General features: G+C 47.8%; 1 protein-coding gene across 2 annotated transcripts in view; it reads right to left on the bottom strand.

Annotated features, from left to right (window-relative positions):
- The window catches only part of MAP2K6 (mitogen-activated protein kinase kinase 6), a 55,205-nt gene that overhangs the window by 11,941 nt on the left and 20,379 nt on the right, over positions 1-22,885 (bottom strand). For both annotated transcript variants that reach the window (XM_056346491.1, XM_056346482.1), the window contains exons 2-11: positions 16,622-16,688; positions 15,626-15,674; positions 13,024-13,137; positions 11,359-11,478; positions 10,447-10,563; positions 9,929-9,980; positions 7,711-7,838; positions 6,915-6,992; positions 6,040-6,179; positions 3,083-3,128 (exon numbers count right to left, since the gene is read on the bottom strand). In XM_056346491.1, coding sequence (XP_056202466.1) covers positions 3,083-3,128; positions 6,040-6,179; positions 6,915-6,992; positions 7,711-7,838; positions 9,929-9,980; positions 10,447-10,563; positions 11,359-11,478; positions 13,024-13,137; positions 15,626-15,674; positions 16,622-16,688 — 911 coding nt within the window. The remainder of the gene's footprint in view (positions 1-3,082; positions 3,129-6,039; positions 6,180-6,914; positions 6,993-7,710; positions 7,839-9,928; positions 9,981-10,446; positions 10,564-11,358; positions 11,479-13,023; positions 13,138-15,625; positions 15,675-16,621; positions 16,689-22,885) is intronic.

The raw sequence follows: 22,885 nt of genomic DNA on the forward strand, positions 1-22,885 counted from the left end.
GCCAGCTCCAACAGGAGCAAGGAAAACCTTGCAGGAAGGCTGACTGCAGTGGGTTTTTCCCTCAGCTTCCTGCTTTATCTGTGTATTTACCCTCTGGTGACTTTTGAGTCTCTTTCTTCCCTGCAATTGCTCATACTCGCAGCAGGAGATGGCTACTTTACCCCTAACTACCGCAAAGAGGAAAGCCATCCCGGCTGGAAAGCCATCCACAGTTATATGTTTAACTACTTAATCGTGACCAACACGGGAAGACATCCTGCCAGAAAATCTTGCCTACATTTAGCACAAATGGAAAAATAAGTGTAAGGAGAAAGAAAAAACACAAAAGCCCCCTGACAGAAAGAGCAAAGCCCCTCTCTGCTAGTACTAGTGACTGAGTTTGCTACCAGGGGCTGCAATACATCAGCTGAGATCAGTCAACTTCCACCTGAAATCACTGAAACACTCTTAGACACCCACTGTCCTGGCGGTTAATTGCATTTATTTGCATGGAGGGTGTCAGAGAGAACCAAAAGGCAACTGAGGCCCCGTGGAGCTCACAGGTGACCATCACTTTGTGCAAAATGCTGTAGTGCTTCCCATATGCAGGGTGCAGAATCTTGGTTTGATTCCTGACCCTCTCATTTCAAGCCAGATTTTTAAAGACAGTTTGGGGTTTCCAGGGTTTTTTAAACCTGCTCATCACTTCCATCCCTGGGCATTGGCTATTTCAATGATCATTTATAGCAGTGGCAAAGTGGAGGGAGAAGAAGAGCAAAGAAAAGAGATTTTCCAAGGTGGACTTGAGTGGAAGGTTATCCAGTGAATAAAAAGAGGCAGCTTTGGGCAGCCGGGAAGCGACCCAAAGACACACCAGCAAGGAAGAGGAAGCCCAATTATGTGGGAAACAGAGCTGAAATGGTTGAGGCAAGGATCCAGACATAATTTAAGGTCTCCCTGGGTCAGACAGTCATGGGAATCAAAGTGTCCTGAATAACTCCCAGAGAGATGGCCCAAATGGCCTGCTGTGTTATTATCCCTGTGTGATGCCACTGCTTTCACATCCCAGCTAAGTCACACCCAAAGCAGAGCTACTGCAGCCTGGAAGCACCCACAAGCGTGACATGGGTGGTAGCTGTGGCCTCCAGCCCCATCTCTCAATAAGCCCAACCCTTTGTAACAACTGAGTCTGGTTACAGCACAAAACACCCCATGCCAGGTGGGATGTGCCCCACGCAATGCGCAGACCACCAGTCCTGCAGTAGTTTCATGCTCCACTTCACCTGGGGAAGTGGGTTTTAAAATGAAATTAAGCATCCGTATCAGTTTTCCTGATGCTCAAGATAGCACAGAGTCATATTTTCCATGAGAAACCTCAATTCCACAGGAAAGCAAGGGAGCAGTCTTGGTCTAAATGACAAGTCCAATCCAGTACCGCAACTTAATGCTGTAAGAGAGAGAGGAGGGAGAAAAAAAACCCAACGAAACAGCAACCCTCAACCACAGGACCTCACAACATTCATGTCAGCCATAAAATACCACAGCATTGAGATACTCTGAAGAGGTGATCCAAGAACCTAATTCAATAGAAATGCACTCGCTTGCCAATGGGTATAAATGCTGCAACAGACGGAGCTGCTCCGGTGAACCTTTTTGATAAAAGGCCATTTGGCAAACTTCAGAAATTTGCTTAAAATATATATGTATTTATTCAATAATAAAAAAAACAAAAAACAAAAAAACGAAGGGGTGGAAGGGGGGAAGCCATAAACCTTGGGCCTCCCTTTGTTTGAAACCAGTATTTGGGCAAACTGTGTGTAAATCAGATCTATATATAGTCTAATTGCATTACAGGGCCCAGCAAGAAACGCCACAGGAATTATTCATTGCTTATAACTCATGTTCAAAAGGTACATGGATTTCCAGCATGTCTTGCAGCTAGAGAGCACCTTAAACCCTGGCATCTTCACGACACAGAGGTCCCAACACCTCTGAGCAGACAGCATGACCCCCTGGATGGTATAACGCATGTCCTGCAAGCTATGGGGCAGGAGACAGCAATGCCCAAGGAAATTCTGTAGCAGTTTCCACCCTTAACCCAGAAGATCTTGTCAGTGGCACTGGACGGGGTGGGCATGTAGGGACAGGCGAGCATTTGGGTCAGGATCTTCAGAAATAACAAAGTTAAGCATTTTCCTGCCTTTAGTAAGCTGTGAATCAGGTGAGAGTAAAAAAGGGACTAGGTGCTTATGGGAGAGAAACACTGACTTCCTAAGGTCTCTTGCTTTTTGCCGGCTACTAGGAGCACCAGGATCAATACCAGAAAGTCAGGGTCGAGAGAACCCGTGAGGCTGTGGAGCCCTAGCAGAAAAATCTCACCACAGACCCTGTTCTTGCCAGCTCCAGCCCAGAGCTCTGGCTGAGTATACACCAGTGAATGCACTGCTGGGAGTTCATCAGCAAAGTGCATCTGATCTCAAAGCCCTGCACTGCATTGCATTTCCCCTGTCATAAGCCTTTATCAGCATATTTTTCCTTAGTTACTCCTCTGTCCTAGACATGCTCACAGCAAACAGTCTCTAAGCAGCAGATGAAATTCAATAACCGGAATTATTAGTCACAGACTCGTCTCTGTCCCTAACATCCAGGAATTACTCTGTCCAAAAAGTCTCCTCTCCAAGGCACCACAGCAGTAAAGCCCAGCAGGCCACTCAGCTCCTGCAGCCTACGTCGAGCATCCATGGTGCATGCATTTGACTTAGGTGTTTGAAGCCATCACACAAACCCAAGAGGAGGATTTCATCCTTGCCAACTGATTCTTCACAGCCTCATTTTTGTCCCTTAGCAAATTTGTTAACTGCTTTTACATACTTTTCTCCCTTGATCTGACCGGAATAGCACCTGAACAAAATTTCAAAGAGCATCTCTGATTTGCACTCACCCTCGCAAGACCCTGAAGTGCCATGGTTCTCACATCTCTTATGAAAAAAGAGATGCTAAGAATCCCAAATCACCAACCACTATTGGAAACCCCATCTTCAGCATCTCATTCTAATTCATCTCAGCTCTGAGCCAATACACTGCTTAATGCAGGCACACTCACCATAAGCTCTGGGTATGTTGGCCGTTCTTTGGAATTCTTCTTCAAGCTTTAATGAGGAAAAAAAAAAAAAAGAAAAAAGTTACATTCTGTATGCAATTTAGAGCAAGGCCATAAAATTATACCATGAAAAAAGCAAGGTTTCATGTCCCTGTAGAATAAGTTCAACTACTCATCCACACGTTAAGCAAACAGCTTAGGCCTTGAGGACACCTACAGCCAACACAGCCTTGCACACAGGCCCTGTTCAGTATACAGTGGTGGGTACACACAAGTGCAGTGAGCTCAAGGTCAAACGAGATCTGGACACACCATATATACCAGTCCAGACACTGCCTGCTGCTGGGGGGACAGGTACAATTGGTTTTTTGGGCACTTATCCAGTAGGCCAGCAAGCAACTAAGGAATGGATATAGCCTCCAACCTCTGATTGGGAGCAGTGACCAAGTGGCTCCAAAGCACATGTACAACTATTTGTTTATCATCATGCTGTTATCAGCGGGGACGGTTACATGGGACATCCTTTTTTTCTCCTCTCCTACAACAGATGGCTCTGGAGGGTTGTAGTTGGAAGTTATTTTGGTTTCCCTCCAGCAGAAAATAGCTTTTAAAAGACAGGACGTAATCTCTACTCACTTCCTGACAGTGTATTTAGGGGAAAGACACTTGGAGCAACTTGAAAAGATCTTCACACACGTACACGTCGGTGGCGGGGAAAAGGTGTCACACTGAGCAAAACAAAAGTGAGAACCTCAGTGATGATAAGTCGCTCCTCTGCTGGGATTTGCCAGAGTCCAGAGGAAGCGGAGGACACACACTGAATAGATATTTCCTGCTTGCTGTGTGTAGAGGGCTCATGTTTAGTGTCATGTTGTGAATGAACAGAGGAACCTAGTAACGATACGTGCCAATATTGCCGAACTGAAGGTACGGGATGTGTCACATCCTCTGAACTCAAAAGCAGGCCAAGCCGAGGTGCTAAGGTAAATTTGAAGGATAGGTGTGTCCAGAAGCAGTATCTGGGTACAATCCTCTTAATTTAGACCCTCTACAAAAACCTTGGTCCCAGGTTACTAATACCAGGAATCTGGTGACAAGTTACGGAAATCAATGCACATCTTCAGGAATTAACAGCCATACTTGGATCTGATCCTGATTCAGACATCCCAGGAACTCCCTGCAAGGGCTACAGGTAATCAGACTTGTGCTGCCCCAGGCAGCCGACGGTATGAGTCACTCTGCGACCTCTTGAATCTGACATAGTTCTAAGCCAGGCCAATCCTGATACACTGCACTGATGTGACCTGCTTTGGTGTCAGAATAAATTCTCAGACTCCAACAACACTAAACTAGTGTAATCTGCAGCCAAAGTGCACTTTTCCTGAGTCCGTGCCACTCCACCGGCTTTGAGGGATCTTCAGTGATCCTGGAGGATAGGATTTGCAAAGAGAGGAACTGCCACATGCTCTCACAAGCATGAGCTTTCAAGACATGAGTGCTGCTCAGCAGGGTCATTCTTCTCACTGCAACTATCACAAACGGCTGTGGATATCTTACTTATCAGCCCACAGCTATAGCTGCACGACATGGTGCTTGCAAAAATAAAATATTCAGTGGGGAACAACAGCCTGCCTGGCACAAACAGGCAACTTTGCAATAACAAGTAGTGAGCCAGCAGCATGGGAGAAAGGCAGCTGGTCCAAAATCTCAGCGTGGGCCTTGCAAAAACAGTGGGCATTTTGTAAGAGGGTTTTTCCAAGCCAGCTCCCACCTCTGATAGACACAGAGCCGTGTGGGCACAGGCAGGTATTCCCCAGTGCGGGTTGGTAGAGGCATGCAGCTGAACCGTGGGGACCTCAAAAACATGTACAAACAAGACTCTGAGGAATCCGAATACTAGTACTTAAAGTCCCCGGGTAGGAGCAGCTGATAATCCCCTTCCTGGGTCACAGCAGAGCCGGCCGGGCTCCAGGCCCTGACGCTGGCAGCTCGGGAACAGTCTCACATTTCTGTATTTGTCGATCTGCTGTCCTTTCTTGGCTACCACGCAAACCCACCATCCACCTGCCAACTTGGCAAGCCACGGATGGCACTGCAGCGCCTGGAAAATAAAAATGCCTCCCAGGCGGTTTCCAGGGAAGCTGGAGGGAGAAGCAGTCAGGAGCCGCAGGGCTGCTGCCAGCTCTCTTTGAACCATACCATGAGGGCAGCTGTGAGTCTCCTCGGGTGCTGGGAGAGCCTGTGCTTTTATGCAGCTCTCACAACCTCCAGACAGCGTGCATCTGCTCCAACCCTTTTCCTACACCGCAGCCAAACTCTCCCGCTGTTTCCAGCTCCGAGTCCCACGGAAAGCAGCACAGCAGCTGGAGGGCCCCGGTAGTGGGACAGCTGCCGATAGGGGCCACCATGAGGCAAACTCAGCACCGGCCCTGCCCTCAGGCAGTGTCCCTGGGAGCAGGAGGCAGGAGGACGCAGCCCTGTTCCCTGCGCCACGCCAGCCCCAGGGATGTGAGGGGCCCGGCAGAGCTGCCCGCCCATGGCCTGCTCGTGCTGCTGGCTCCGCCATGGACCCCCTGTGCTCTCAATGTGGGGGCAATCGGGCTGAGAATGTCTCCTAAATCCCGTCCTGCCTGCCCCTCCAGAGCAATGAAGCCTGTTCCACGCCACCTCAGGCAGGGAAGACCCCGCAGCCACCATCACTGCTGCTCTGCCAAAGGGTGCGTGTTGCCTGCACAGCACCAGGCCCCAGCCCAGCTCTCATGGCTCAGTGAGGGCATGAAGGCCCATCCCTCCCCTGGGGGATATTTTGTTCAAAAATGCGGGTGGTACCCCAGAGACACATCTGTGGGGACAGGGACACCAGAGGCCGCGGGCACCTGCCTGCCTCGGCCTGCCCACACCATGGCGGAGGCGAGTGGGGGGGGGGGGGGGGGGGCAGTGAGGCCGAGAGGGCATTTTACCATTGCGAGGTAAAATCGACGAACTCTGCTGAGAACTTCTCCGCTGGGAGCTGTGGCGATGGCTCCTCCACCACTTGTTTGAGCTGTTGGAAGGGCGTCCCCCAGGAGTCGTAGGGAAAGCGCAGGATGGCCAGCTCGATCTGCGGAGACAGGGCCCACGGCTCAGGCACTGCGGACGGACCCCCCCACATTGTGGGTGCCTGTGGGCTCACCCAGGGGGTAGGTTTTTAGACCCCACAGAAATACGTGGCATTTCCTCACCCCACCTGGCCACAACATCTTGCTTAACCTCCCCCAGCAACAGGGAGAGGCCTGAGGAGACCCAGCAGCCTCCACAGTCCAGACTCCACTACCCTCGCGTTAGATGTGGCTGGAGAAAGAAGTTACCCGCGCTGCAAAGGCTAACTGCGCTATAAAATGACTCTGCAAGCAGATGGATTCCCCCTAAACACTGTGTGGGCGACACTACTCGTCTCTCCTCTTCTGAGGGGGGCTTTGCTAATCGCTAAGTACTGAGAGTATTTTTTTGTGCTCGAAATCCAACCTGCTCCAAGGCGACAGACGTGCGGCACCGGACGCCTTCGCCTTAGCCCATGCTGCCATCTCCCGGCAGCCACGGCTGCCGCAGTGGGGCCAGCCCCACCGCAGGGGCACCAGCACCTCCGAAGACGGCAAGGAGTTGGCAAAGCAGCTCCATCCTCTTCCCCTCAACCCCACGGAGCGCTCCCTGGTTACCCTCAGAGCTGTGTTCCCACTCCCACCCCGCCATCTTTCCAGGGCCACCAGTGTCAGGGGGACTTTGGGGAGGAAAATGAATCCACGAGCAACACTCAACCCTGCTGGCATCCCTGTGAGCCCAGAGGTGGTCACCCTACCATCGTGATCCCCAGGCTCCAGATATCAGATTTGACGCTGTACCCCTTCTGGTTCAGCTCCGGGTTAATTCTTTCAGGCTGTGAACAGAGACAAAGGTGGGTGAGGAACAGGGGCAGCCCCAGTGCAGTGCCCACGCCAGGGCTCACCAACCTCAGATGGGTCTTTCAAGGGTGGCAGGCCAGGACCACTTAGCCCATGCCACCAGCTTGCTCTCTTGGTCTCTTGGGGCCAGATGTGGTCCCATATCCTTGCCAGTAAGGACGGGCAGTGGAATGGGTCACCAGAAGCAGACAGTACCTGCCCCAGGGATTGAGGTGGTGGAGCTGACCTGGCACATCTGGCACACAGCGGGTGGCAAGCCCCAGTTCTGCAGAACCATTTTCACCCTGTGCAAGTGCTCCACACAGGGTGAATTCTGAACAGCAGCTCTCAGGAGGAGTCTGAGGGACCCAATCCCTGGGGACTTTTTCCTCCCAGATGAAAAGTACTGTTGTCCCCACAGGGCAAATGGCAAAAATGCAACATGGAGTAATTACAGAGCCTTCTCCAAGGTCACAGGGAGGTGATAACACAGCAGGAAGCTGTGCCCAGGAGATCTGATCTGACCCATGAGATCTGTTTCCCCTCTCTGCCCCTTTACAAGTAACTTCAGGGATACATCTTCCAAAACAAGTCCCCAGGACACATGCCGGAGGCTGATCCTTCCCCCTTTAAGATGACCCGATGCCCAGGCTCATGTTCCTCTGGCTGTCCCGCAGCAGCTTTCACGCGCAGCTTCTCCACGGCTCAACTTACAGCCATGTAGGGTTTGCATCCTGCATCCATGGTTTTAGCAACCGAGTCAACGAGGTAACCACTAATTCCAAAATCGCACATTTTCACCTGCCCCTGCGTATTGATCAACACGTTAGAGGGCTTTACATCTGCAAGAAGGAACACATACCACAGTCACTGTCAGGCACGGGTGGCTGTGCCAATCCAAAAAAAGCCAAAGTGCTTCCTATCAGCAGAGGGCACCAAAGGTGTCCCTGCAAACCCCTGCGCTTTGTGCAAGCCAGAAACCCTGGCTTCGGCTATTTCAAGTTCAGGTGACAGCCTCATGGGCCTGTCATGTGTCCTGCAAGTGGCCCTTCACTTGCAGACTCCTCTCTGATTTGGGGGTGCGAGAGGGAACCCTGCACGTAACCGTTGCATCTCACTGCGCAAGGGATGGCCACGGACATCAGAGTGCTCACAGGGGAACAGCTTGGCAGGGCTGGGGGCACCTCCAGAAGCTGTCTGCAAACGGCTGGAGCTCTGGCAAGTCCCCAGATGGATCTGGTCTCATGCCAGCAAAAGGAAAAACCCACGGGGAAAGGATGAAGGGAGTGCAGGAAAGGGTGAAGAGGAGCAGGGGTTGCAGGGGAAGGAGGGAGCAGTAAACTAAGACAAGGCTCAGGATTTCAGAAATGGCCTCTGATTTTAAGGATACCAAGCTTGAAGGCAATGTGAGCAGCAGCAGGCGTGTGGGTGCTCCACACCTTATGGAAATCAGGCCAGTGTCTCATCTATTTATTACTGCCAGATTTATCTGCTTCCCATCACTGCCTTATAATCCTCGGTGCATTCACACTTGGATCACGCTCATGAAGGCAGTTATAATCAACATCAGAAAGGGAAATTAAGGCACATAAAGAAGCTAGTAAGTGATATCCACAAGAGCGTGGAGGTGCTTTTCTGCACAGCAGGCAATCGCTCCCTGAGAGGCTAATCCCAGATGTAATCTCAGCACCGGGCAGGTAGCGCAGGCCACCCTGTTTTCTCTTGTCCCAGCAGTGATTCTCAAAAGGGAGCAATCCCTTCCCTGTTGCCACCCAGAAATACGAGTTCTCCTCTGCAAGAAGGTCCTCTGTCTGCATGTGATAAACTACTAAACAGAAGAGCTGAAATAACATCCAAAGGAGGCCAGAAGCTGCTTCAGTCCCGCCCATTAGAATTGGGTGGTTTACATTTCATTAACATTTGCTCTCTAATCAGCATTTTGCAATCAAAAGCTTCAGGTATCTGAGATCCTCACCCATCTGTTACTATGCTGAAATAAGACAATTTTCAGTGTGAATCAAACAAGTAAACAGAAATCCAGAAGCCAAGCAGCATTTTCCAACCACTGTAAATGATACAGAAGGCAGAAACTCAACCCTCAGCCACACGCAGAACGTACAAAATGTGACTGCCTGCTGGAGCTGAACTCTGCTCGCTTCAGATGCTCCTTTCCCTTGCATTCACACATTCCAGAGAGGGCTTTTTCCTCACGAAAAATTGAAAAAGACCTTTTAAAAAGAAAGGTATCAAGCAGCCACACTGCAAATTTGTTTCTTTCTAAGTGTGTTCACGGCATCTTTGAGATGCTCTAGAGAGGAAAATGTCTGAAGACTTCAAGGAGGGTATTTATGACTTGATTTGAGGCTATTTTAAGTATGAAACTATTCTGCCCCACCGCTGCTCAGGGAAGCTCACAGAAGGGGATGAGGATGGTTAGATCACTGCATGAAGCATCATGCTGGCATGGAGACATCTCACTGCACGTCAGCATGGAGCCATCAAGCTGGGGAAGAAGCCTTGGCAAAGCCTGATCCAAAGCCCACCGAGGTCAGAAGGAAAAATCTGTTTTATAATTTCGCAGAGGTGTTGGAGCAGACCAGGGATTTAGACCGTGCACTAGAGAAATGCAAGCCAGGGGGAAACAGCCCTTTCTCTGACAGCACGGTCAGGCTGGAGCTCGCTTCTCCTCCACCTCGGGGAAACACTGGGACCAGCATGCAGTCTTTAAAAAGCAAACCAGCAGACATTTCCTCTGACTAGAATTTGCTAGTCATGAAAAGCTGTGGAATATTTTTGTTGTCAAAGGCCCATTTTATCTCGGATATTTTGGGAGCCCTGTGCCTGGCTGCAAGGCCAGCCCTTGCAAGGCTAAAAGCATGCAGCGCAGGGCAGAGAGACACCAGCGTGGCATGGCTGTGTGCCTGGCACTTACCTCTGTGGATCACGGAGAGCTTACTGTGTAGATGTTCTAGTGCTTTTACGATCTGAAACAAGAATTCCAGAGTGAATCACACCTGGCAGCACCATGATGAGGAGAAAATGTTATCTGGCTTCACCCACCCCATCCTCACCAGACCTGCTTAGAGGGAAGGAGCTACATCTCCCACGAGTCCTGCACCCTCACAGCAGCCCACGGTGATGGCAGGTACCCGGGGATCACCCAGGGGTTCCAGGACCCTAATGAAAAGGCAAAAGAGCTGCAGGGCCCTCCCCACATCTGACTCTGTGCTGTCTCTCAATTACGTGTATAGGCACATTTTGGGTTATTTATGGTTTATAAATAACATCACTGCAGACCAGATGCTGGAAGCCAGCTAGGAATGCTCACACGTGCTGGCCCATGGACCATGCTCTTCCTGGTGCAAATACAGCAGGGAGCTTGGGTCACGTAGGACTTGGCTTCAAAGAGAAGCATCCTTTCCCTTCCCTTCTCACCCTGCTAATACTCACAGAGACAGCTATTTTCCCTAAGATGTCCTCAGGAATCGTCAGGCCTTTGTCAATGACATGTTTGTAGAATTTGTCCAGTGAGGTATCCATCAGCTCCATGCAAATCCACACATCTCCCTAGAGGAGAAAGAAAGGAAATAATGCCTACTGGAACAAAGCATCTTTTCCTTTTCTTTCACACGCAAAGGTCTTCTTTGGCACTTGCCCTTTGCTGGCCTGTTTGCCTCTTCGCTGTCCTTTATAACTCATTCACCAAAACTGTACTGGGCTTTCTTTTTCCCTCCTCTCCAGCTGGAATTAAGCGCTATCCACCTTCACTACCACATTTAGTATCTTTTATTATCTGCTTTTCCCAAAGCAGAGTCCCAGTGATTTAGGAGCCCAGAAAGTTATCGAGATTGAGGCTCCTACATGTTCAGGTCACTGCAAATGCTCAGCCAGGAAAAGTTCAGCTCAGCAGAGCTATGCTTAAAACCTTTCAATAAATCTTGTTTTTTAGAGCTTTCCACACTTTTCCTCCATGTGGCTTTCTCATTGCAAGTCAGGACAATATTAACACTAACAGACCAGGCTGTGAGTTGATGTCCTCAGTGCCCGGCCATCCCCATCACTGAAACTCACTACCAAGCCCCAATGTCTCAGCACAAAGGACTCGCACGTTCCTGGCACTGGGGCTTGGCTGCCTTTGGTTCCTCCTCACGTGGGACCGCATCTCTCCTTGCTCACCAAGAAGTAACTGTATGTGACAGATCCTTACGCAGGGATTGAGCAAACTCATATTGTACCAAGTCTCCATGTCTAGATGGAGATTAAATCCCTGGCTCTTGGAGTGATTCTAGGCATGGGAATTCAGAGCCTGGGAGAGGATCCAGTCTCCCAGCGGCAGCACAGCTAATCTCCAGGATGCCATACCTCTCGGAAAAGTGCCCCATAAAAGGTGACAGTGAAGGGGCAATCTACCGTCCTCATGGAGATATCCAGATCCATCAATAACCTCTTCTGCTCCTGGCTGTTCACTGTGGCTCGGATCCGCTGGAAGACAAAGCATTTTAGCATTGGCTGTCAGCACCTCCGTACCACAGCCATACCCTTGCTGGCCACAGTGCCTTGGCATCACACCTTTACCCTTTTATCACACTTCTTCGTGTTACCTTTTTATCACACCTCTTTGTCATAAGAACATCACAAGCAAAACACGTGCAGTAGGAGCAGCCCAGGGCAACACAAGGCAATGGAGGTTGAAGGGGTCTTCTCGCCTCAGCCCAAACTGCAGGTGATTTGGCTCTTCCCTGCAATGCCACTCTTTTTGCAACAGCCAAAAGTCACCGAAGCTTGAGCAAGGAAAAAGGAGCAGGAAATCAAATTCTGGGCTGGTGGAAACCCATGACTTCTGGAGCTGCAGTGGACATTATTTACATCAGCAGACTTTGTCACGAGAGAGGGCTCCAGCCCTGCAGCCAGAGCCCATGTGCTCCCCTTGGCTGTGGAAAATGGACATTTTCCAGTCTCCCACGGAAAAGAGGTCATTTATATGAAATACCTGGAAACCCTCAGCTGGGAAGCACCACAAAGGGGCATGACACAGTCCAACACAGGTCACACACATATTCCAGGCTCCTTGGCCAAAGCCACTTGAGGTCAGTAATGTCACAGAATTAAACTGTTTAGCATCACAGATGCAAGTAATAGCCTGAATGTTCCTGCCCTACCCTCTTCAGACCTTCCATCATACTCAGAGAGGTCTTTTGCAGTTTGGTGAACACCAAAGCAAACAAGAAGACCAAATGCAGAGCACAGAGGCCCTGAGACACACCCCAGCATCCACAGCAAAGTCTATCCACAACTGAGGAGCTAAGAATTTTTCTTCAGCTTACTCATAACTTCCAGCTCTGCATCCTTTTTCTTTTTTCTTGTTCTGAAAGGAAACTTGAGCTAAAATTCAGCCAAGCAAAAACTGGTTCTTCTCAAAATATAAATTTTCCCATGGCTCTTTCCCTAAGCTGCAAGCTTGAGTCTAAACTGTTGTTAGGAAAACTTTTCATAGTAGCATCTAGAAGCCTGTCATGAATCAAGATCCCAATGTAGCAGACAAAATGTGAAAATCTCAACAAAAATTTCCCGTTCCAAAGAGACTAAAAAAGTCCCAGCTGAAGAAAATTACCTTATGCAATAAAATTTACAGTACACTCTTCTTTGCAATTACAGTGCAGAGCCCTGAATCTAAGAGTCTATTTACATTAGAAAAAATGCACACATTTAAAAAATCACGGCAAATAGCTTGTAAAATCTTAGTGAAAACAGGAATAGAGCAGACAAAGGTGAACAATATGCACTATAATGCTGGAAAAACATTGAGCATCATACTTCAAAACACATGCCTTTTCTTGGTTAAATGGACCAAATCTACCTCAGCACTCTTCGCCCCAGTGTAGAAAGAGGATTTCATAAGGAAAGAAGTAAATCTCAGTAAAGGCATGCATCAGAACAAGGAAGATCAAAATTGTGCACAAACAAGAGCGCAGAGGGTGCCCACACACAACGATACAGACAGGAAGCACCTCAGGAGGCTCACTCTACCTTCACTGCCATGATCTGCCCACTAGGCATGTGCCGCATCTTCTCCACCACCCCGTACGCACCTCGTCCCAGCTCAGAGATGGGCTCCAGGTCATCAGCTTTCACCTCAAAGTTCTGCGGGGCAAAAAAACATCAGCGCGAAGCTGACTGTTGCACATACATGCTACGCAAGGAGCAAAATACCCCTAAAATCTAGCCCTGCTTGGCACATAAATTCACCTCTGTGCATCCCCCTCCCTACCTGTGTTCATGAGGCTAGAAACAAAATCACGGTCCTCGGAGGCTGTCAGGATTAACTACCGTGCAGCAGTTAGCAGCGTTCTGAAGAGGATATGCCTTGTAACAGCATAAGCAGGGAGCCTGTGTTGATGAGCATCCTGAGCAGGGCGGGAGCAGGAAGGATGGTTCCTTCGGTGGGATGCTCTCTCCCCAGCCACCCACACCCGAGTGCCCCTTCCAGCCACCTTTAGCTGCTCGCTCTTTCAGCTTCTCCATCTTCTAAGGGCTGAGATGGAAAACACCACGGCAGCTTCTCCCCCAGGAAACACATTCAGTCTTTTTTTTTTTTCCCCTTCCATCTTCCTCCTCCTCCCTCCCACAAACAATAATGGAAATATCCCCAGTTTTTCTTAAGGCCTGTAAAAGCTTATTTCTCCAGACCTGTAGATGGGCCAAATACTAGTTGAGTGTGCCCCATTTTTAAACCACGGCAGATTTATTTTGTCTAGCATTTGAGATGTCCTTCTCCCAGCCTCACACAAAGGATGACTTTGTTTGGAGCCCTGCATTCTAACCTGCCCTTCTCCTTTCTGCCGTGATATTGTGCAGCAGGCTCTATTTTTTGCTTATTATTTTTTTTGGATCTTTAAAATATGCTTTTGCTACTAAAACCAGCCATTCTGTTTGCTGAATGCACCACATCAGTCAATCATCCTACAGAAAGAACCGGGTTATAATGAACTGATTCACAGCACATAATCCCACACCGCTTTTTGCCGGCACAGCAGAAAAAAACCTGCAGCCTGAAATGTGCTGGCTGGGGATGCCACAGCATGCAGGGCCCGTACACTGCGTTACTGTGCGCTCGGGCTCCCGGTCATTCACTTGCAGCTATGTTGCCTGCAAAAGGAGCCCTGACTAACATTTTTGTGTAACAGCAGACATTTAAACATCTCTGACTGCCTGACACTACTCCTACTGTTCAACGGGACCCTCTCCAAAAAAGCCCTTAGACTCTCTCAAGGCCATTCTTAAATTTAGCAGCAAAGTTGAAAGGGAGAGGAGGGAAAGTGGCTTTCCCTAGGGATCGGGGGTGAGTGTAGAAAGGCTGGTGGAAGAGGGAGCACACCCTAAAGGAACCTGGCTGGACAAATAGGCAACAGATCTGGCGGAATGCAAGCCACAGTATGTCAGTCCTTCCAAGAGAGGCACGTATCTGCGTCTGTAAAAAAACCTGAGCTCTGGGTTTTACAAGGGTGTTTCTGCTCTCTGCCTTCATGCATGGAGACTTTTTGGATTGCTTGAGCTTTTCCTCATCCCTAGGACTGCAGGGGAGAAACTATTTTCTTGGAGCGGGTGTTTGCTCTAGCAGCAGGCATTTTCTCTGCCTCAGTGCTGCATCATTTTGCTCCAGAGGCATCTCACACTCCTTCCACCTTCCAGCCCCTGCTCCATGCCAGGGAAAATATAAAATTAAAAATGAAAGAAAAGCATCCAAAGATAGACAGCATAAACCACTACTGCATTAGCATTTCACTTCATAAATTATCTCTCTGACACCAAGGCCTATCTTTTGCACCTAATAAATTTATTGCCCAGCTTTAAAGTGCTGTTATGAATGCTGCTGTGCCATTTTCACCTATCGAAACAGCTGTCCTCGGTTTTGTTTTTTCCCTGCTATTTTTTTAGAACATCAGGTGGACTGGTTTCCACACTGTCAGAAGGATTTGCTTCCAGGACAGGAGGATCTACCCTGAGTTAGAAACCTGACGAGATGGCTTTCAATATCAGCGAAGGGAAATACTTTGGATGGAGGCTTTAAATTACCAAAGGAACTGAAATGAGAGTAAAATCTGCCGTTAGCAATCTCCTTGTTTTATAATCATTATTTCCAGGGGATTAGCTGCACCTTACTGAGGCAAGGAACACATTTCCAAGGTGGAAAACATGAAGGGGATGCAGGTGTCATGGGATGCAAAGGGTGAGCATTTGGGGACATGTCATCAGAGCAGTGACAACCAGCAGGTCACACTGCAGCTGGCCATGGGGCCATCAGTCCCACGCAGACAGCCCTTGTTGGAGAAACACAAACACCAGAGGCTCGTCAGCTGTCTGTGGCTGAAGGTGGCTGTCAGGGCTCCCACAAGCCCCCAGGCTGGCTCTTCTTAGCTTCAATTCATCCAGCAACTGCCTTCCAACAAGCAAAATGGGCTACATTTTTTTTTTAATAGCTGGTGTTTATTAATCTGCTCTTTCTTGGAGGGTTGAAGTTAAGCAATCCCCTGAGCAGCCTGCCTGGACAAGCAGCCAGCACCACGGCAGCCAGCCCTGGAAGGTCACCTGTCCCCAGAGGTTGTCTTCTCACCATAACTCCTAGTCTTACCTCCTCGCCAATGGAGATGCAGGCTTTGGAGTCTAGATCTCTGGGTGGCCTGTAGGAGAGAAAAGGGAAAAGATGTGAAATGTTCCTTACAAAGATCCATTTTCCTTCAGTGAGTAAATACAGCCCCCGTGGTCCCTCAGGCCGTCCCCTCACACCTTCGGGCCAGCAGCCCGAGTAGCCTTGAGCAGCCCAGCTAGTCTCCTAGATTTGCAGGATCAACAGATACAGCCAAGATCCACAAAGTCCCCCCAAAAAGAGGTCAGGAAGGAAGCTGCTGGAGTTGGCATTTCTCACACCCAACTTCCCCACGCGGGAACCCACAGAGATTCATTGCGAAAGGCAAGGCAGGTGGCAAGCACCAAACATCTACCAACTTGTATGGATTAGATGGGCATAAAGGCCTTAAACCACTGTAAATGATTACCTAAGGCATATAGCATGGGTTAACAGGCTAATAAAAGTCAGTCCTCAAGGAAGTAAAGAAAGCCAAGCAGGCTGGAGTTGCACAAACTGCCTTAAAAGCACAAGGTTTTCTTTTGCAAGGCTGAGTATGTAGGGAAGGGGATGTATTTTTGTGCCTTGACCAAATGCACATTACTCAAACTGGGTGGCCAAAGTGCCACATCAGTTAATATCAGGTGCCCATTCTGGTTTTTCCTTTTCCTGGGCACATCATTAAGCAGCACAAGACATGGACCATGGGCAGCGATGAGTAGAGGGTGATGGGTTCAGACCCCCTGGCTTGTACCTGGGGCTACAAGAGAAATACAAGGGCTGTTATTATCCTCCCTAATGGTGCCAAAATTAACCTGGGTGTTTTGCTTCTCTTCCTTGTGAAGGGTCCCCATTATCCCAGCCCTGCAAGCACGAGCCCCAGGCGCTGGCCGTGACCGGCTGCTGGCCCCTGGCCGTGGCAGCACAGGCACTAGCAAAGGTTGGAAGGCAGCTGGGGTTCGTGGTTTTCTTTTTATTCTGCCTTAGTGTTTGCAGACTTACGTGGAGCTTGTCTGTGGTTGCTCAAATGCTTCTTTAGGAATTTTCAGCCCAGGGTTTCTCTTTCTGCCTGTGAAACAAGAAAGAGGCAGAATTAAAGAAAGGCACCTTTTTGTTGTTTTGTTTTGTTTTAATTTGCAAAACACAGCTTGTCTATATTTGTTGACCTTATTTAACATAAATGCCCGGCCAGGCTAGTGGTGTAGACTCAGGGCACAGAGTTCAAAACATAAAGTGCCTTTGTTCAGTAACGCTTCATTTAGACCTGCAAGGTCTGGCTGCCAACTTGGTACAGAAAACAGGCAAGAGCTCTGGCAGAGGCAGGCCATGTGAAAATGCAAAGTGAAAGGTATTTCTCCTTCGTCAGCCCTACCCACGTAGGTTCCCTTAAAATGTTTCTTAGATTTTAAACCATTCCAGATACATAACTGCAAATGCTGGCAGGATTAAAAATCTTTTTAAATTGAAGCTGAAAGTCCAGAATCAGATTCTGATTCCGTTTAAATGGGATGTTTCACCTCTTGGTCATTAAAGTTGTGCAAACCCAGCAAAAATAAAGCAGAATTAAGTTTGCAGGCTTCAAAGCCATTTGTTTCTGTTCATACTGACCAGCCAAGCTTTTCTGAGCTGGATGAAGCTCAAGCTCTGAAGCAGTTCAAATGCAAGCTCTCCTGTAAAGGGGGTCCAAGCCAGCAGACACAAGAGCCAGGCAGACTAGAGAAATACAAGAACCTTTTTATGACTAAACATATACAGGGACATTTCAGCGTGGGGTTTTGATTTCATGGATAAAATAACCTGAAAACATAAGTCATGTCACCGAAACCCCAAGGTAAACATCTGGCTATTTGGCTGTGTAATAAAATCTCTGGTCCCCCAAAAAGGCACAAGCATCTAATTTAGGCATTAAAACATTTTTAACCTAACAATTTATATCAATTACTATCTTTCTTTCAAGCATGAGTTTTACTCTCTATTCCCAACACTCTCTCTCAAGCTTTACCTACATGTTTGAGTTTGTTTTTCCTCTTGACACAAACTCATGTCAACAGACGTCTGTGCATCCTAGTGCCAAGGGGTGCTAGATCAAAGCACAGGCACCCAGACCTGAAAATGACCTTTTTGAAGCAATTAGGCAATTCAGATTGCCCATCTTTTTTTATTATTATTATTTTTATTTTTCCCTCCCACCTTGTCTGCTCCAAAAGACACGATCATACTTGCTCCTTTTGGCAGAGTCATTCCAGGATGGGACAGGCTGTGACAACCCAGCTGACACCTTTTGGGAAAACTATCTATTGGAAACCACTGTGCACACTCACTATCGGTATTAGAAATTGACAGAGCTGCAAATTTACAAAAGGGGAGAGGAAAAAAAAAAGCCAATTCTCTGCTGCAAGGAGTTTTCAGTCTAACATAGAAAAGGCAAAATAAAAGCAGCAAGGTCACTTCAGAGCCATGAAGAACAGCTCTCAGTTTTCCCAAGAGGTAAAAGCTTGTGTGTAAGGAAGCAAAAATCATTGAAAAACAAGTGGAGAAATTCTAACAGTTAGCAGAGCTGTTCTGCGACCCTTTTCCTTCTAGTTTTCTCTAGTTGTACTAGAAGGGTCTCTAGAAGGCACAACTGAGAAGCAAGCCCTGCTGTGCTAGATGCTCTAGATACCATTTCTTGCCCAAGCTGTGCCAAGCGCACATCAGCTCTAACAGGATGCTAAATGGGTAACAGTGTTCTGGATGTTGTTGTGTTTTAGCTAAAAAAGGAATCTCAAAAATACAGGTCTTGCAGTGTAGGCAAACAAAAACCATTTTGCTGACAGTTTCTAAGTCTGCCATCCCGGTGACCTCTCTGCTTCTGAAAACCTGCCTGCATCCTCTCACAGCTCAAGCAAACAAGACAACCATGCGCACATGAAAAGCAGTATCTCTCCTTATTTTGCACGGGGAAATAAAGACAAAAATTTGCCACCTTGCCCATGGAGGCAGGAACTGCCTCTTCAGCTCTAGAGCTGAACTCTTCCTGTTAACACTCACCAGCCGCCTCCTGGCATACGTCAACCATCCATCCCCACTGACATTCACACAACGAAAATCAAAAGAGAAACCAGCACAAATTTGCTCCGTTTTTTCCTTTTTGCTTTTTTTCTGTTGTGGATTTGTACCCGAACCTCAGGAACCTGCTCTCAGGTAGCTCTGGAAGGGTGAAAACGAACCTACTGGAAATTAACCTGATTTGAACGTGAACCAGAACAGGTTGTACAGCATTTAATCTTATCGTGGTTCACAAGTGGTGTCAGCAGAAGAACTAGGTAGCAAAATGCCAAACCCAAATAAATATTAAAAGCCTACCGCCTTCTGGTGAAATAAAATCTGCACTTTGGGGAGTTTATTTTCCTTGTCTCTTCTTCACAGAATACAATATTTTGAAACTTTGCCATTTTTTTGAAGCACAATCTGTTCGTGCAGTTGAGTTGCCAAGACACAGACACAGTTTAATGTTCTTTGGGGTTTTCTTTTCAAGAAAGAAGCGAGCAACAACAGTAGCAAGAATAAAACACCCATTTCACAGTGGTACCAGGAGAAGGGATTGCAACAGAAATTGCCACGGCTGGGACTCGCACCTGCAGCACCAGCAGCTCCTGCAGGATTAGCTCGTGGTGCGGAGGGGGAACATGGTTACCTCTGCACCGTGGCTCACCACATGGTTATTTAATGAAAGTCTCGAGCTGCAATCAGGAAATGTCATGCCTCTCAACTGGATCAGGCCAAGTTTCTGAGCTCCTTTTGTTACAACATGCAAAATTCTTGTCTCTCCAAGCCTTCTGCAGCCAGCGTCTGCAAGTGTCTTGCAGGAAGCATCAGCAATCCTAAACATGGCACTGCCTTAAAACTAGAAGCACGGAGCAGCGGTCAGCACGGTGCTGTGGAGCCGTGGCTGCCACCCTGGCAGGCTGCAGCAGGGTGCTGAAGTCGGGGTCCCCCCCTCGCCCCATGCCCCAGCTCCCCATTGCATGGGGTGGGAGGGCTCAACTGAGGCTCTGCAGCTGCTCTGAAAAACAAGGGTCCAGGTCACACATGCTTGAAAGACTTTCTCCCCAAAGGCAAACACTGACGCTTAGAGGGTTTTTGTAAGAATAAAAATAATTGGAAGTCCCAAGATCATTTCTCTTCAATAATAACTGCCAAGCAATCTTGCTGTCAAAATAAAATCCCCCAGTTTACCATAGCAGACATTGGCTTTGAAAGATGAAGCTGTATTAAATTGCAGTTTGCAGAGAAAGTCATCTCTACAGGAGCTCTGAATGTTGAAGCAGCTTAATAGCATACCAAATTGGATGTTACCTGTTCCATCCACCAGAAAACCAGTATTTTCCACAGTGTTTTTATGATTCATTATTATTTTTAGCTTTGTTTCCTGAAGAAAATCACCACGTGTATATTTGACAGTCTGTGTCCCTTGTGGCAAGTGTAAATCCACTGGCCAATTTCTCTGACAGAGAAATTGAGCTTTTGGAGATTGCAAATCTGATCAAAACAGATGACTAAATAAAGAAGTCCCCGACTCAGAAGCAGGCTGAAGCACAAAAGCAACCCATGGCAGACCAGGCATCCGTGTTTGAGCTGTGCAGAAACACCGGGTGTCTCAGACACCAAAATAGCACGAGGCTCGGTCCTGAGGCACAGACCAGCCAGGGCCTGAGCATCAGTGTGGAGGGTTCACTGCGACTCCTTGGGGTTTGCAATAAGGAAAGTCCCAGTGAGCCATCATACAAAGCATGAAATCTAAACGTGGTTCCTTCTGCAAAACATTCACAGTCCTGGTTGATCAACAGATGGGAACATGTATCTGCTCCCCAGCACCCAAGAAGTCATGAGTTTTCCATGTAAACAGCCACTGGTGGCTTTCTGGTCTCTGCACCCTCAAGCTAAAGCTCATTTGAGACCTCTCCCTGCAATCTCCCACATGGAGACTTCCACAAGCACTTGACTCAAAAGCCAAGTTTTAAGAATACTTGAGGGGGAAGAAACAGACTGGTGTGGAGCAATGCTGAGAGACATCTTCAGAAGTGAGTTTTCATTCAGCAGAACACCCTGGGTATCTGTAACATTAAGCACAAGCTTAAATCTACTTTCTTCTAGCAAAGCAATTACCCACAGTAAATGCTGAACTGACTCGCGCTAGAGATGTTGCCACCTTTAAAAACCCTCAGTGCTTTCTTGGCAAGCGCACTGCTCAGGACAGCAGTAATGCAAGCAGTTAGCTGCAGCATCGCTGCAACCGCCTGTGCCCAGCTACCCCCCGCCTGCCCCCCGCCCGGGCACTGCCTCGGCCAGCGCAAGAGAGTCAATGCTGAGAACAAAGTGAGGTCTGAAAGCAAAATCCTAATAGGAAAAAGAAAACCTGACTTAATGAAAACACATTAAATACTTCCCTGTGAAGGTCTTAAACCCAGTTCCTGAGGGAGGGGAGAAAAATACAACTTCCACTGGGCTCGTTAACCTCTTCTCACCAGCACTGACAGAGCGTACAGGGAGATTAATGTTGCTAGCCCCTTTCAATTAGGGCAGTGTTAAATATCAATATTGAAAAAAGAAACTTCAAAGTTTCACAGCAAAAGGGTAGGAAGCATAACAGAGAATAATAAAGAAAGGGAAGACAGAGGAATTCACTACCCACATATGCTGTAACAGAAAATAAACTTTTACTTCTGAAGGAAAATCCCATTCCCCAGTCTCCAGACTTTTCACTGCAGTTAAAAACTTTTTATGATATAATCCAAAGTAAATGGTTCCTTGCCACAAAAAGCTCCTATTTCCTTCAAAGGATATTAACCAGTTCTGTCTTCACCACAATTTATTATTAAAGCTGTGTTCAATTGCCATGTAGCAACACTTCCTTTCAAATAGCACTCTTTAGCATATAATTTGCTGGTAAAATTTCACAGGCGGGAAATGCCTCTTTCTCCCACTTTTTTGAGATAAAAGTGGCTCATTTACTGTTCCTGTCTTTCCTAATGCTCTTTTCTCTGATTTCTTGAAAAGTTTTGAAAGCCAAATGATCTGCTTTTCCCCTATCAGCTGTACTTAACTGTGTAAGCAAAACCCCCGCCCTAACACAAGGGCAAAATGGAAATGCTCGGTGCGATTCCATGGAAGAGGAGTGAATCGGCATCTCACGGGCTCTGCAAGACAGCTCTGTGCCGAACGGCTGCACAACCAACCTCTCGCTGATACCAAAGTGCTGCTATGCCTACTTTGCGGTGGGAAAGGACCCGTGGCCATGGCTTAGATGCAAAACCCCAAACTGAGACGGTTCTTGAAAACCCCAGAAAGTAAGATTAATTTCTTTCTTTTTTTTGTCCCAGATGCCCTGGAAATGCCCGGCAGAAAACAGCTCTTCATGCAAAGACTTGGTTTTCAGCTGCAAAGGGCATCTCTTATCCAAAGCCCAGTTCCAGCTCATATTTCAGCAAGGAACGGTAGACTCGATGCTGTCAAAGAGAAGTCCAAACCTTGCAGGCCAGGTGGAAATATTCAAACCCCAGAGAACTTCACCCATTAATATGCCTGGACCCAGGCACGTGAACACTGAGATACCTTAAAGTTTCTCATGGCACCCAGGGCACAGCAGGGTCACCTGGAGCAACTGCTGCTGTAGAAGATGTAGCAACCTCATATTTAACATAAATGTCACATAGAATGACCAAAGAGGGGAAAACATTTTTTTTTCAATAACAAGTATTCAAGATCATCTCACAGATTAATTATTTATGCTTGCAAATTATTAAAGTTTAAGGCATACATAATGATTAGAGCTGATAAAAACCCATCGTAGCAAACATGAGAGTTCAAGGCTGGTGATAGACTTGCCCATCTCCTTTGGTCCTCAGTCATCTGCCCCAGCAACACCTCACCACCACTCACCAGTTCTCAAGGTGAAAAGCCTTTGATTCTGCCCAGGTCTCTCCACCAAGGAATCCCACAAGTGGGGATGTCCCAGCCAAGCGTAAGAGGAGGGGGAAGGCTGGGAGCATTCCTGACATCCCCACAGTCAAACACTCAGCACCTCTAGACTAAACAACAGTCACTGAGCAAAGACGCCTGAGCTTCCCTGCCAAATTGTTGTGCCTAAAAATTAAAATACATGTAGATAACAAAGTATAGTTTAAATGAGTGGGTCTGAGGGAGAAGCCAGACTGCCGGAGCTGTACCTGGACTTGTTTTTACAAGCTGGCTCCGTTCCAGCTGAAACAGAAATCAAGTCCTCAG

The sequence above is a fragment of the Falco biarmicus genome, chromosome 1, assembly GCF_023638135.1.
Source record: "Falco biarmicus isolate bFalBia1 chromosome 1, bFalBia1.pri, whole genome shotgun sequence".
Classification (NCBI taxonomy): domain Eukaryota; kingdom Metazoa; phylum Chordata; class Aves; order Falconiformes; family Falconidae; genus Falco; species Falco biarmicus.